The 15,821-nt window shown below is 37.2% G+C and overlaps 1 protein-coding gene across 6 annotated transcripts in view; it reads right to left on the reverse strand.

The window, feature by feature from the left end:
• Positions 1 to 15,821, reverse strand: part of RALGAPA2 (Ral GTPase activating protein catalytic subunit alpha 2) — a 302,141-nt gene that overhangs the window by 228,550 nt on the left and 57,770 nt on the right. For all 6 annotated transcript variants that reach the window (XM_043544131.1, XM_043544129.1, XM_037896234.2 and 3 more), the window contains exons 9-14: positions 15,380 to 15,579; positions 13,322 to 13,546; positions 8,740 to 8,907; positions 7,609 to 7,746; positions 4,348 to 4,496; positions 838 to 949 (exon numbers count right to left, since the gene is read on the reverse strand). In XM_043544131.1, the coding sequence (XP_043400066.1) occupies positions 838 to 949; positions 4,348 to 4,496; positions 7,609 to 7,746; positions 8,740 to 8,907; positions 13,322 to 13,546; positions 15,380 to 15,579 (992 nt within the window). The remainder of the gene's footprint in view (positions 1 to 837; positions 950 to 4,347; positions 4,497 to 7,608; positions 7,747 to 8,739; positions 8,908 to 13,321; positions 13,547 to 15,379; positions 15,580 to 15,821) is intronic.

A 15,821-nucleotide genomic window follows, 5' to 3' on the forward strand; every position in this document is an offset into this window, starting at 1 on the left:
GACAGGGAGGGATAGCTCAGTGGTTTGACCATTGGCCTGCTAAACCCACGGTTGTGAATTCAATCCTTGAGGGGGCCATTTAGGGATCGGGGCAAAAATTGGGGATTGGTCCTGCTTTGAGCAGGGGGTTGTACTAGATGACCTCCTGAAGTCCCTTTCAATCCTGATATTCTATTCTATGACAGGAAAAAAAAAATCTTTAAAAATCTGTTTCATCTATACAGCCTGAAGCAACAAACGCTAAAATGACTATATGCTATTTTATTAAAGCATCCAACTTAAGTTTATATGAAAATAAATATTGCATGACCACAAGGGGGCAAAATGAACAGAAAGCAATAAACTACCATGATGACTAAACAACAGAAAACCTACCCAGCACATGTAAATAAGGGATCAGTGAACATAAGGGAAATGCAAATTTTTAGTACATCCTGTACCTAGCAATAGTAACAAAAGCAGATCCCATAACATTTGCAGGTCTGTCTGCCTATTAAAATATACAAGTATACTTGACAGACTGACAGACCTGCTCAAGTCTTCCTCTAGTGGCTATAATCTACAAAATATAGAGTACCCGATACCCTAAACTGTACTATTAACAAGAGTCAATATTTTATGGGTTACAGATAGTATTTTTTGTAATACAGTGCAATATTTAAATAAAACCATACCTTTTTGAATGGCATAAAATTATATCATAAAAAACCCACTTCTTATATGAAATAAACTGTCATTGAAATTTGCTTTCCATTCTTTCAAAAACACTTTTAAAAAGAACAAAAATAGCACTCAGTTTCAGTTTTACATTTTCTTATCAAAAAGAAAGGCACTTACCCTGAAAAGTAATCCTGCCAAGCTTTGAGCAAACATGTCCTTTACTTGGTTATCCTTTGGCTTCTGCATGACACCTTCTGTTATTCGCAGGAGTATTTGTAACATCTGTTCCCTGGTACCAAAATAAAACCTCACATTTCAATTACAAGTTTTATTAATCTTACTTGTTCAGTTTCCAGATATGAAAACCACTCTTAATTCACTGATAAAGTCTCACAAACTGAAAAAGTGATAATACTCAAAACACTTTGTAAGTCACCTTTAAGACAACTTTAACTGTCTGTGGAGACTTATGTTGAAGATAATCACTTTTGGAGCACTTTGCAGAGAGGGGGGGAAAAAAAAAAACCTTTCGTTTTAGAGGACGCCAAGTCAGGAGTGGAAGTAAAAGCCTGGTCCCCAAAGTCAAGGGCAAGAAAGTATGAAATTACTATGAAAATCTGCCCTAATATGTCCAAGTTTAATCAATCAATCAGTTTCCACATACTCAGGAGACTTGTTAGAAGTTTGCAGCCAAAATCTCTGAAGATGCACCATCCCCACGAAGTGACTGAGCACTTTCCATCCTCTCACAGCTCTTAGTGCTGACCAGACTGCACATGCAGTCTGGGCCGGAGACCAGACCCGGGAGCAGAGCCCTCTTTCTCAGTGACCCCCGCTGGCATTCAGGCAACGTGGAGGAGGTAGAAATCTGAGTCAAATGTTGAGGGACAAAAACTGAACTGGGGGAAGGACGGGAGTAGATTGGGGGACAAAGAATCTGGTAAGACTGTATCATGAAAAAGCACACACATGAAGGGGCGGAATTAAGGTTGCACATTAATACTGGCATTTCCTGACTTTTGAGTGCTTGATTTCGCAATTGGCTGAGTGAAACAAGGTCTTACACTCAACTCAATGGCATTCCTACCTGTCTGCCTGTAATGCGATAACTTTTGAATGCAGAGTCCAATCAATTCCAAAATTTAAGGGAATGTTCTAGGTATCAATGGCTATTGATCTGATGAAAATCGGAAAAGCCAAAAGGGGGAAATGGGGACACAGCACACATGGAGCCCCTGTCATCTGGTTAGCAGAGCCAGCAGCTTCAACCACCTTTATGCATGTCTACAGATCAAAGAACCAGTTGATGACAGCCATTAACACATTCCAGCACCCCCCTATTTTAGCTCTACCCATCTTCACAATACAGATTTAAACCCTGAAAGATTTCTCTCCCACACTGTAAAGAAAAGAAATAAGAATGAGAGTGAGGTGACAGAATGGTAGTACACACCGAGGGGGAAAAGGGGGCAGAGTCCCTAGCGTGGGGGGCAAAAAGCCCCTCATATGTTGTGAACTGGGAGATCACAGAATCATAGAATATCAGGGTTGGAAGGGATTTCAGGAGGTCATCTAGTCCAACCCCCTGCTCAAAGCAGGACCAATCCCCATCTAAATCATCCCAGCCAGGGCTTTGACAAGCCTGACCTTAAAAACTTCTAAGGAAGGAGATTCCACCACCTCCCTAGGTAAACCATTCCAGTGTTTCACCACCCTCCTAGTGAAAAAGTTTTTCCTAATATCCAACCTAAACCTCCCCCACTGCAACTTGAGACCATTACTCCTTGTTCTGTCATCAGCTACCACTGAGAACAGTCTAGATCCATCCTCTTTGGAACCCCCTTTCAGGTAGTTGAAAGCAGCTATCAAATCCCCCCTCATTCTTCTCTTCTGCAGACTAAACAATCCCAGGTCCCTCAGCCTCTCCTCATAAATCATGTGTTCCAGTCCCCTAATCATTTTTGTTGCCCTCCGCTGGATGCTTTCCAATTTTTCCACATCCTTCTCGTAGTGCGGGGCCCAAAACTGGACACAGTACTCCAGATGAGGCCTCACCAATGTCGAATAGAGGGGAATGATCATGTCCCTCCATCTGCTGGCAATGCCCCTACATATACATCCCAAAATGCCACTGGCCTTCTTGTCAACAAGGGCACACTGCTGACTCATATCCAGCTTCTCGTCCACTGTCACCCCTAGGTCCTTTTCTGCAGAACTGCTGCCGAGCCATTCGGTCCCTAGTCTGTAGCGGTGCATGGGATTCTTCCGTCCTGAGTGCAGGACTCTGCACTTGTCCTTGTTGAACCTCATCAGATTTCTTTTGGCCCAATCCTCCAATTTGTCTAGGTCCCTCTGTATCCTATCCCTGCCCTCCAGCGTACCTACCTCTCCTCCCAGTTTAGTGTCATTTGCAAACTTGCTGAGGGTGCAATCCACACCATCCTCCAGATCATTTATGAAGATATTGAACAAAACCGGCCCCAGGACCGATCCTTGGGGCACTCCACTTGATACCGGCTGCCAACTAGACATGGAGCCATTGATCACTACCCGTTGAGCCCGACAATCTAGCCAACTTTCTATCCACCTTATAGTCCATTCATCCAGCCCATACTTTTTTAACTTGCTGGAAAGAATACTGTGGGAGACCGTGTCAAAAGCTTTGCTAAAGTCAAGGAACAACACGTCCACCGCTTTCCCCTCATCCACAGAGCCAGTTATCTTGTCATAGAAGGCAATTAGATTAGTCAGGCACGACTTGCTCTTGGTGAATCCATGCTGACTGTTCCTGATCACTTTCCTCTCCTCTAAGTGCTTCAGAATTGATTCCTTGAGGATCTGCTCAAGGAGACGGGGAAGTCAGATACATACAGACCATTACATGTGGTGAGGGGGTAATGTGGGGCATACTGAGACCCTGACATGAGGGAGCGGTTGCTACGTGTTCCAGAAATAGAGTGAGATGGGAGGGTGGTGGCATACCAGGAGCTTTTGGAGGGGAGGGGAAATGGAAGGATGCACTTGGCCTGGAGAAGCAACCAAGTGTACGATCCTCTAGTAAAGTTCTTTTACCAATTTTGTGTGTGTAATGTTTTACATATATTGACAAACAAAATTAGTTCAATTAGCATTAGAAAGACAAACATTTGTTTATTTTAAATTCCACTGATTGATTAAATGTATAGTTAGGTGTACGTGTGTGTGTGCAAACCCATGCAAACATGCACACATTTGCATGTATTTAGTGATTATAAAGCATCTGGCAGCCCTAGCTAGCCACAGAATGTGTATAGTAAGAAGTTAAAAACTGATTTAAGAACACTTATCTATATTAAGCATTTCAAGATTTGAATAAACTGTATTTTTAAAAGTTGAAAATGTAGTTTGAATAAGAATCAAGTTTGAGCTAAGAACAGTAAAACAGAAGGTTACATAAGCAAAAACTTTAAACAAAAATCTCTTACATTCAGTATTTTAGGAATTTCCCCCGCAGTGGAATCATGAACTGTCTTACAAAATAAGTACAATCTTATCATAGTTTTTACAAAGGCACACAAGGAAACATTAAAAAAACTAAAATGTTATGGAAATTCCCTCATCTTTTTTCAATTATTCTGTCTTAAAATTCTAGAAGCAGTAATACTATTAATTAATTTATTCAACCTTTAAGATACATTTAAAACTTACCATGTCTTTTTATTCATTGAAAGTTCCATTATCATGTGCCTAAAAATACTCAAAACTGCTTTGCAAGCATCAACTTGCTCCTTCAGGAGAGCAGGGACTTCAGCACATGGTTCCAATAAAAAAACATTTGCAGAGTTTGTCAAAAACACCTTGAAAACAAAGCATTTTAATTAGGAAAAAATAAGTTTACACAGTATCAAACAAGACCAACGGTAAGTTTCAAAACAAACATGTTTTCCTCTTCTAACCAAACCCTTATCTTTCCTTAAAGAAGGATATGTTATATTATCTAACACACTATTTTCTTCTCCCATACCATTTAAAAGAAGAGAGTCATGTTATATTCACTATTATAGTAAAAATATAACATATTCTTGATCTTTTAGATGCTTGTCTTTTCCATTCTACCACATGGGGGTATTCTTCCCCTCCCAACCTATTTTCTAGCTGTACATATTTAAAGAATGGCCACTGATATTTTTGATCATTTACATTCAGCACTGGCAAAATGTACGGATTTCTGAGTAATTCCCAACTCCACAAGTATAAAAATAGTGTCTGTCTGTCTAGTGTTCTAATGTCTCTAGAACTGGTGTCTGGTTCTGCAAGATAGGAACACACAGTTAATATGATTTTTTTTAAAAAGAGAGAAGTCCAATTGTTCACAAGGTAATCCATGAAAATGCTCAACTCCTCTAACAATTGCTTTCTGACATCTGAGAGCACAAACAAAAGGATCTTTATCCAAGCTCTCCTTAAAAAAAAAAATATCTAGAATTATTGTTTACATTAATCAGAACTCCATTTTTTCCACAGGAAGAGAAGGTACACAGTGCTTTCTGGCATGTAAATGCATTCTGACCACTTTAACTGAGAGTTCTCTTTTAGGGTCCAATCCAACATCTGTAAGATTAATGAAAGGACTCCCACTGACCTTAATTTAACTTGGAGGGCCGTTAACTAGGATCATTTTCTCAAAACACAGCCCTCAAAGACAGAATTTTGAAACTGGAATGACTGCATATTAGCAGAAAAGGTCTTTCATCATAGACTACTTAAGCAGGTCATTTATTGCTAGGTACACAGAATGGGACCCCAGAAAGTCCCAAAGGCTACTCCAGAGTAATTAGGTTTACTGTACAGTTAGCCATTTTTTTAATGGAGTTCAAAAGAAAGGAGGTGATGAAGAAACTGCATAAACCAAATTATGTTTCCCCTTGAAAAACAAAATATAACTCCATGGGTTACAAAGCTTTAGTTTGGATTAAAAACTGGGGTAAATTGCATTATTCATATATGACACAGTCTCTTTGGCATCCCTTAGATTTTTGCAACACCTAAGAACAAACTCTCTGTTGAGGGGCTTTATTACTGGAGTGCATTTTACCTGCTCAGTTAGTCTGCTGTCATGCTCAGAATGTCACCTCCTGATTGTTGATATTGCAAGTAGATTTGTCTTTAAATTCTAGATAGCTAGCTCTGTGACCTTCCTCTGCCATATTTGTTTCTTGGCTGATCATCTTGACTTATATATACTAGTAAAATTAATGTGCCTGACTGAATTTTATGCTTTCCCTATCAAATATTTCTGCAAAGAGATAAGAAAAAAAGTTCATATTTTGACCAACAGTTACTTCCTTTCTATGGGTATTACAAGGTGCTCAGTTCATAGCTACTGCTTCTGCTGATCCTACCCGTATGATCCCTAAGATGTACAAGTGACTGAACATTGCAACCTAATGACAGCTGTGTCACTTCAGTTATCTGGTCATATATGCAGACCGAAAAGGAAGAGACTCAGATCAGCGGAAGTGAGCACAGTGCAGTTGCATGCCCCCAAACAATTCAGGCTGTAGAGAGAAAGTAATAAAATTTTCTCTCAACTACTTGGCATATATGAAAGTTATGTTCTATGCTGCTTATCATGCTAAAGACTACATAATATCCTTAAAATCACCAGGGATTCTACTGTTCATGTCCTCTGAATAATCAGTAATTATATATGTTTCCTATCCACTAGGATGGAGAGTCCCGCTGTTTGGAATATAGTGGGAGACCAATATAAAAACAACACTTTCTGAAGGGAGGGATTTTTGGGAGAAGCAAAAGTTTTACACACGCCATATTTCAATTTCTTAATATTAACAGTATGACTCATTTTTACTTCTGCACATGGTTCAGAACTATAAAGCGATTCTATATAATCTCTGGTTTAATTATTAAACAACATTTAAGGAAACATCAAAAGCGAACTGAAAAAGTCAACTTGACAAAAAAGAAACTAGGCTTCTTTTGTACTTACAGTAGCAACAACAAATATGGATCTACACAAAAGCATATTTTGTCACTTTTCAGAATAAGCTCACACTTTAAATTTCACTTTTTTTGTTTATTTTATCACCAGAACCCTCCAATATAATCTCTCAACTCAGAATTCCAATATTGTAGGCAGGTCTGAGAGCACCACCTACTATTAAGGTTGCCTGGCACTTCCCATTATAAATCTGTTTTCAATTGTTAATGACTTCGTTAAAAAAGAAAAAACAACAAGAACAAAAGAAAAAAACCCATCCTCTAACCAGCTGGGCTGAAATTTTTCAGGCCAGATGTATTCGCCAGGCTGAATAGTTCTGGAAATTTTCAGCCAAAAATAATTCAGCCATTTTGAGAATGAGGCTAGTAAAAATTATATTATTTTGCCCACGTTAAAAGATTTTGGCAACCTTTTATTTGAAATACTCTAACACCCCCCTGCTTTGGAGCAGGGACTTGAAATTTGGTAGGGAGGAGCCTTTGTGTCAGGGATCAGTCTTTTGCCATGTTTGTGAAAATTCCTCAAATTTGGCCAAGTTATAGGCCTTTGAAAAATTGCCATTTGCACATGTTCAGTAGAGACTTGCTAGAGCTTAGCAGTTGACTCCATCCTCATTGCTATTAGTGCCAACAAGACTGAACATGCAAATGAGTAAGTTTTTTTACCCTATAAATGGCCAGTTGACTTCATGAATTTTACTTAAACTTACCCCAGAAACATTCATCTTTGAGCAAAGATTAAGTGAATATTTCAGAAAGTTATAAGCATGTGAAAATTGGCTTAGAATGGAAACTGCTTTGCAGCCTTTAGTACAGCAATTGGAAACCTTATATTAATTTGTCATCTTTGTAAAAATGTCCCTTCTGCTGACTTCTCAAACAATTTAATGGAATAATTACAAATTTATTTTTAAATTGATAACCTAATGTTTTCTCTATATACCATACCTGTAATGCAGCCTGAGCACCAGCCTTAACGTTCTTGTCTTCGTCTTCTAGTACACATCCTCTGCTAACAGCATTAGAGAAGGAGTAAGTTCTTCCCCAACTGGAAGATCTTTTATGTCCAGAATGACCAGAGGCAAGCTTTCAAAAACACAAGTAATTTAGTAATACAGGATTATAAAAGATGCTTTCCTATATAGATCATATAAAAGCTAAAAAATAATATTTTTGAACAGTCATAGGTTCTGTGCTCATTTGCATAACCATTAATTAATAGTTACTCTTATTCAGATACCTAATTTCTATAGGGTATAAGGGCAGTCCACATTACCTTAAAAATATTTAATAATGCTTTTCATAACCCATTCATAGCTGTAAAATTTCCCTTTAAATTTTTTTTAATAAATAAAAAAATATATATATTAGTTGAATTTTAAGCTCTCTGTAAAACAGCCTGAGCAAAGACTGGTACTGTAAGTTTTTTTATATTCTAACTCTTGTTCCCCAAAGTGCAGAAATACCCTTCACAACTCAGAATAGGGCAGATACATCTGGTTCAATATATTAAGATATGAGCACCCAAGCCACAAAGTTCAGATCTGAATCTGAACTTCCCAAAGGTCAGGGTGTCTGGATCCAGGGTTTTGGTCCAGATCATAGAACTGATGGAATATCTGCAAATATAGCTGGGCTCTTATCAAGATTTTATGATGGATTTAGATAATCAAATATTTGTAATTTTAATTGTGTTATCGTATACTCATGCTAAAATATTTCTGTCAAAAGGAAACACACATTCATGCAAACGGGGAATATTAAATCAGTAGACTGAACAATTCAACATTGCAGAATGTAACACTAAGTTCCGCTAAGTCCATCCAAAATGGTATTTACATAGAGAGTTAAAAGAAAGGTTAAAGATCAGATTTTCAAAACAGCTCAGCACCCAGAATCACCCATGGTTGAGAGCAGCTGGGTGCTCAGCACATTTCAAAATCTGGACCTAAAGAAATAAAAAGGTGCATAAGCAAATATCTATCATTAAAAAACAATTTTATGAAAAAGAATTGAAGACAAATAAGAATAACATCCATCATTCAGCTTGTACACAGTAAGTAATGATTGGTACCATACATGTTTGCAATCTGTCTCTGTATGTTCCAAGTTGGACACATTATCTTGAATATTTTCTTGTTTATCTGGTTCTTCCATGAACACAGGCTTGTCTTGCAATATCCACTTTTTATATACCTTAACCACTTTCCGTGTTGCAGATATATCAGAGGATGGCAACAAAAAAGCCTAAAATGCAAATTTAACTCAATTTACCTATCACAGAATATTGCATATTACACAGACCAAAAGAAAACAGTTTAAAATCTACTTTTAAATCACTACTATCAAGAGCTATGATTATCACTAAGCTATATAAAAATCAACCTAAAAATACATTTGTGAGGTTCCATAATCATTGAGCTTAGCTGACTTCCATATTGCATGTGCTCAGACTGCAAGTAAAAGAATATTTTTCTTCACTGTCTCTCTGCAAACTCAACCTGGGTTCTTTTCCCATCTTGCTCAATATTATCAGTGACAGAAGTTCTGTAAACTAAATTATGCCCTTAGATACACAACCTGTAAAACCCCACTGATTTCAGATTATGTTATCAGTGTCACATGTAAAATCCCAGTTAAGGCAAATGCTGTTAAAAGGGTGCCACCAAGGGCATAACCTGGAAGATGGGAAGAACAAGTGGCATTCTGTTGCTTCCTACTAAACTTTCTGAGGTCACAGAAGAACATATTTTTGCATACTTTTTATGGTCTGCAGCTGGGAGCCTCTCTGTAAGGTCCACCATTCAAGAGCCTTGGGAGGTTAAGCTTGCAGCCTCCTAAATTTGTGAGACTCATCAGCTCCTAACATCTCTAAATAGGTTTGTCAGCCCTTCACAACATTTCTAAGTATGGTCACGGGACCTGACAATCCTACTAAGACTTCAGAGGGTGAAATTCCCCCGAATAAGTGTAAGGCTCAAATGGGACCAGAGGACCATCAACAGATGTTATATATAGGGCTGTCGATTAATTGCAGTTAACTCACGCGATTAACTCAAAAAAATGAATTGCGATTAATTGCAGTTTTAATTGCACTGTTAAATAATAGATTACCAATTGAAATCTATTAAATAAATATTTTGGATGCTTTTCTACATTTTCATATACGTTGTATTCTGTGTTGTAACTGAAATCAAAGTGTATATTATTTTTGCTTACAAATATTTGCACTCTAAAATGATAAACAAAAGAAATAGTATCTTTCAGTTGACCTCATACGAGTACTGTAGTGCAATCTCTTTGTCGTGAAAATGCAACTTACAAATGTAGATTTTTTTTTGTTAAATGACTGAACTTAAAAACAAAACAATGTAAAACTTGTTTTTTTGTACATAATTATACATTTGTAAGTTCAACTTTCATGATAAAGAGTCATATTAGGTGAATTGAAAAATATGATTTATTTTGGTTTTTTACAGTACAAATACTTGTAATGAAAATAAATAAGTGAGCACTGTACACTTTGTATTCTGTGTTGTAACTGAAATCAGTATATTTGAAAATGTAGAAAACATCCAAAAATATTTAAATAAATGGTATTGTTTAACAGTGAGATTAATTTTTTTAATTGCGTGATTAATTTTTTTAATAGCTTGACAGCCCTAGTTATATACTTTCAACCTAAACTCTACCATAACATTTATCTAAGGAAATGTCCCTTGTTTGGCAAAAAGACACTGGATAACAGGAGATCTTGAGGAACCTCATAAAGATCACTGTAGTCTGTTATGCCAATATCAAATTCCTACTTCAACATTTAGTAATCTTTAAAATTAGAGTTTAACCAACTAAAACTTTGATTCTCTGCATTCGATAGTGGTTAAAACTTCAGATTACTGAATTTATCTATCTTTCGCTTTGTATTCATGCTATGTAATAACAAAGTTAGAAGATTTTTTGGACTCTAACGAACATTTATTTTGTAATGTTTTATAACATTGCACACCTTGTGTGATTAACTCCTAACAGGGTAGAAACATTTTATCTTGGCAACAGATGTGCCATTCCCCACCCCCACCCCCCATATTATGATGCAGGCCAAAGTCTGTTTTATAAGAGACTTACTTGTAACTATGGAATAGTTACCTACTTTTCATAAATATAGTCTGAAATGAGCGGATATAATGAATCCAGTCAATCTTTTTCCACCTGAGCTACCCGAATGGTGAGCACTGCAGTGACATCTTGCTTGGAACCTGGATATCTGTCAATATGATTCCCTCTGACCAACATGTGGTGAAGCATTAAGAGGCTAGAACGAGCATGGTCAACTGGCAGTCCGGGGTCTGCATCCAGACCACCAAACCATTTATTTGGCCCACCCATCGGCGGGGTCGCAGCCCCAGAAAAAGATTTTTTATTTTTTTTTTTTAAAGATTGAGCCGGGTTGTTGAGGGGCACAGTCTTTTAGTAAAACTGCTGCCTACTCATACCATTCTGCTTCACTCCACTTCTCCATCAACACAGGCTCTGACTCCACCCCACCAAGTTCCAGCTACTGCCTTCCCATTCGGTGCCGGTTTGGGAGCTGACCCCAGCCACCGTTCCACACAGTAGGTGGGGACAGAGCACACCCCTGCCAGTCGGAAGGAAGTAACTAGAGCTGGGTAGCATGGGATGAAGCTGGAGCCTGTGCTGATGGGAAATGAAGGGGAGCCTGGAAGCAGAAGCCCATGCACCATGTCGCAATGCCATTCACTAGCCCAACCACTTCTCCATCACGCACGTAGGAGGTGGACTCTGCCCCATAGCACCCAGCTTTGATTACTGCTGTACCATTGGCTCCCACAACCAATTTGTTTGTGGCCACATGGTGGAGCCTGTGCCCTTGGAGCAGCAGAAACTGGGAGAGGTAGAGAAAAAAAAATTAAAGACAGAATTGTTTTCTTATTTTCATTTATTAATCCCCTGCTCTTCTGCACACGGGGAAAAAAAGGTTTTAGATTCATTTAATTGGTATTTATTTATTTATTTAAAGGCTGGGCTATAAGGGACTTTTATATTTAAGAATACTTCAGTTTTACACTGTTAATACCTGGTTAATTGTATGTTAACATGCTGTATTGTAGGAAATATTTTTGAGTTATGCAATATGTAGCCTGTTTAAAAAAAAAAAAAAAAAAAAAAAAAAAGCATGGTCCGCCAAAAGTGCTACTTTAAAGTTAACCATTCCTGGGGTAAAAAACAGTAGGACAGTATTAAGAAATCCTCAGCCCTCATCAGCTAGAGGGAAGAATGTTTCAATATACATCTTCAAGGGAGGGTTCAAGAGAAGCATGAGAATTAATTTACACGGTGACCAGAAGAGATTCTCACTTCCCCTTCTTTAAAAGAAAAAAAAGACCAAAAATCTATTCTCTGTTTCAAATACATAATCCATATGTATATTAAATAAAAGGCAAAGCAAATTTCTGTTGTGATGTTCTTTATTTCCGTAACATACAGTGAAGTTTTAAGTATTTTGAAGGAATGCTGAATTAGTTTATCATAATGCCAGAAGAGGGCAGCATAACACAGTATTCCATAAAGGATACCTAACTGTTCTTTAGCGTCAAACCACCTTCACCTCTTTTTCAATATAGAAAGCATCTTCACTGCATACAGATACTTTTTCCTCTGAAATCTTTTTTTAAAAAAAGATGGCAAATACATACCAGGGGCTAAGAGAAAACATCCAATAATGACATTTACTGTTGTCTACATAGAAATTATGTATTTACTTTGATCATAGCTGCAGAAGCAAGCTTCTTGCAAACTCAGCTTTGCACACACATATGCAGTAGCAGACGCTACATGCTTTTTAATTATATGTACCAGTATATGAGACATCAAAATTCATATGCAAGGCTGCATTAAATGATCTAGGAGAAAGTGTGACAGTATTGCTATTTTGATCTGAGCACCACATTTGTATTCCTATTTGACTTTCTTATCTTCATCTATCAAATTACTAATTTATCCCGATAAAAAAGTTTGAGATTTTCAATGCTGGCAAATGACAAAACGTCTTTTAATCATGTTAATTCAGCATCTTGTCATATTATATAAATAATACAGTTTTCCTCACCTGCATCACTTTCAAGTTATCTTATTTCAGAACCCTCTTCTAAATTTATCACGTAGATATACAAAATCTTAAACTTACTTTAAGTTTTCAGTGGTAACCACCAGTCAGTTTATAATCAGAAAATGTGAAACAGACTCAAATTGATAAGCATAGGGGGAAAAAAGTCTCTCTGGTCACACTAAGAAATGGCAGACCACAATATCCCATTTCATGGGTTTTAACTGCATATGTCCAAGCTTAAAAGCTACATCTTCAGATGAATTATATTGTATATAATATACATGAAAGCTTCTTTAACAAATGGTGCTTTCCTGTATTTGGAACATTATAAATAATAATCATCTAAGGACTGGACTTAGGACTCCTAAAGATAAGGACTTGCAGACAGGACCATGGTCAAGTTTAGTCAGTCATTTGGTTCAACAGCATTTACAGTTTTCTTTCACATAACACTTAGCCACACAGTGCACTTATATATGTGCTTCTGCAGTTTTTTAAGTTATACAATAGTATGTATAATCTCCTACTACTTACTTGGCGAAATACTTCATTAACAAAATTGACGTAACCTCGAGTGGACAACAGAATTCTCTGTACCATCTCATACACTGTCCGATGTTGTTCTTCAATGCTGCAAAGGCTAGAGTTACTGAGTCGCCTATCAGACAAAGTGCTGCTATTGGAATGATTTTTCTCTTGCTCTGATAGCACACTAGTTTCCAACTCGGGGTTTTTATCTTGAGTTGTACCACCAACAGTCTAGACAGGAGAAAATGCAAGCCTAATAAAATACTTGTATAATACTGCATATAAAACATACCAAAAACCTGGGTTACTTATTATGAACTCCAGTTACCAGCAACTTTCACAAACTTTCACAAAGATGCCCATGGAATCCCAGGAGCAACCGAATACAACTTTCAATAAACTTGAGCCAAGCAAAAAATTAGTGATATAATATTTAAATGCCTAATGTGCATCCTATTCCCATATCTCAGATCTGTTGTCTGTAAGACAGGAAACCACAAGATAGGGTGAGTTGGACCACGGAGATTTAAAAGAGTTTACCAATATGGGGTACACCAGTAACCTTGATTTTCCAACATGAGGAGATCTACCTTCAAAGATACTTGCTTTTTAGTCTTTAGAAAATAGATGGCACATTAGGACACAGTGCTATGGGATGATCCTTAGGTCACTCTGCTCCATCGGAAAGAAGAGAGAAATTGGGGAGGAAAAGATGTAGGGAGGAAGAGAACAGAGGAGGAGTTCCAAGTCACTTTTTTTGTTTGGAAAAAATTGTCACCCTAGTCACATTCATGAAGCATCTTGGCAAAACGGTAAATTATGGGGTTATTTGCATAGCTGCAACATTTCATAATAAAAGGGATCCAGTCATGAGAGAGAAGATGACAGAGGATATCGTCCTTTGAAAAGAGATGCTTTAAAACTTATCTACTTAGTGGAAGAAATGTTATCTTAAATGAAAACATGTAATCCACATGCAACAATGCTCAATTCACTGAAAGTATTGCCTGGGCATAGGCACTGATTAGAAAAACTTCCCTTCTTTTTACAGTATCAGATTCCAGAAATACCTCTGAGTGAAGTTCACAAGCTACAAGGGAGAGCAGCCCACATTCGGTGAAATTCAAAGTCATTAAAAAGTCAGCACTGCCAACAACTGCCACACAGTTCTTACCAATTTTGCTCTATACTTAGAAGAGGAATCTCATATCCAACTATGGGGTAACTGTTGACAAATTCTGACTTTGATGGTGAACATTTTACCATACCTCACTGGGTTTTAAACCAAATATTTTTTTCAGTATAAGCTTTCAGACAGTTTTACTAGAGAGAAAAAGTCTCTTCCACTTTATGTGGCTATAAGTATGTTGAACATGGCAAGACAACTCTTCAGACAAAAATCTGGGAGACACAAATTGATTTAGAGTACTTGAGCTTCAGAGAAACAAAACAAAAAAGCCCTTCCTGTTAAATAGCTACACAAATTTCAACTTTAGACTTCTGACTTTCTATGTTTTCCTTAGAGAATCTGCAGCGAAGGCCAGTTGCTTGCTATGAAACTTTTGGTGTGTGAAGCTACCAATCCTGGCCAGATTAGAACCAGTAATTTGTAAATTAAATGTTCACTCCACAAACTGCTGGTGGATTATATTGGTACTGTTTTTCCTCATTTCCAGATGCTAAATTGTATTAAAAAAAGCTAAAAATACATTAAATACTTTCCTAGTATTTCACTGTAAACAACTGCTAAAGTTGTTGTAAAGATGTGTGATTATTAAAGACGGCGGTCAAGACTCTCTCTCTCTATTGATTATACTGTATTCAGAAGGTTGCTTTTCCTCTTTAAATAAGGTAAAGGACAAACAGCTACAGAAATATTTTCCGGTACATTGCTAAAAGTGCTCCTCCAAAGACTCACTCCTCCATCAGAGGAAAGCTAATTTAAACACCATCATTCACCCACCTAAGCAGAGCATTTCCTTTTTGTTTCAGTTGTCAATATATTTTGATCATCTGCAGCTTCTCTAGCATATACATAAGGAAACAAGCAAGTTTATGACATACCTGAATGATTTTAGGCAGCATTTCTCCTCCATTTTTAGTATTCTGCTCTGAAGTTAAGTACTTCTTTTCGAGAAAGAAGGTTACAAGCCATTTAATAAAAACAACACGAGCAGCCATGAATGGGATTTTCGTGCTGTAGATGTTCTCATTATTCCGAGTTGCAGTAATGTATGCTGGTTTTGGCCTCAAGTCAGGAATATCTAGTGAGATTAAACAGATAATATAATTAAATCTTTTTTTAAAAAACAACAACTGCTTGGTAAAATGAATTGAACATTAGACCTAAAGCATTTTTTCTCCATGTGAACGAATAAATGTGATGCACCAGCTGTTTATACCTAATATTATTCTTATTAATATATATTTATATACTGCCATCATTTTGATTGGTGCTGGTGAGAAACAAGACAAAAAAAGCACAGCTCCTGCCTTGAAGAACTTA

Source organism: Chelonia mydas, chromosome 3 (genome assembly GCF_015237465.2).
Source record: "Chelonia mydas isolate rCheMyd1 chromosome 3, rCheMyd1.pri.v2, whole genome shotgun sequence".
NCBI classification, from domain to species: domain Eukaryota; kingdom Metazoa; phylum Chordata; order Testudines; family Cheloniidae; genus Chelonia; species Chelonia mydas.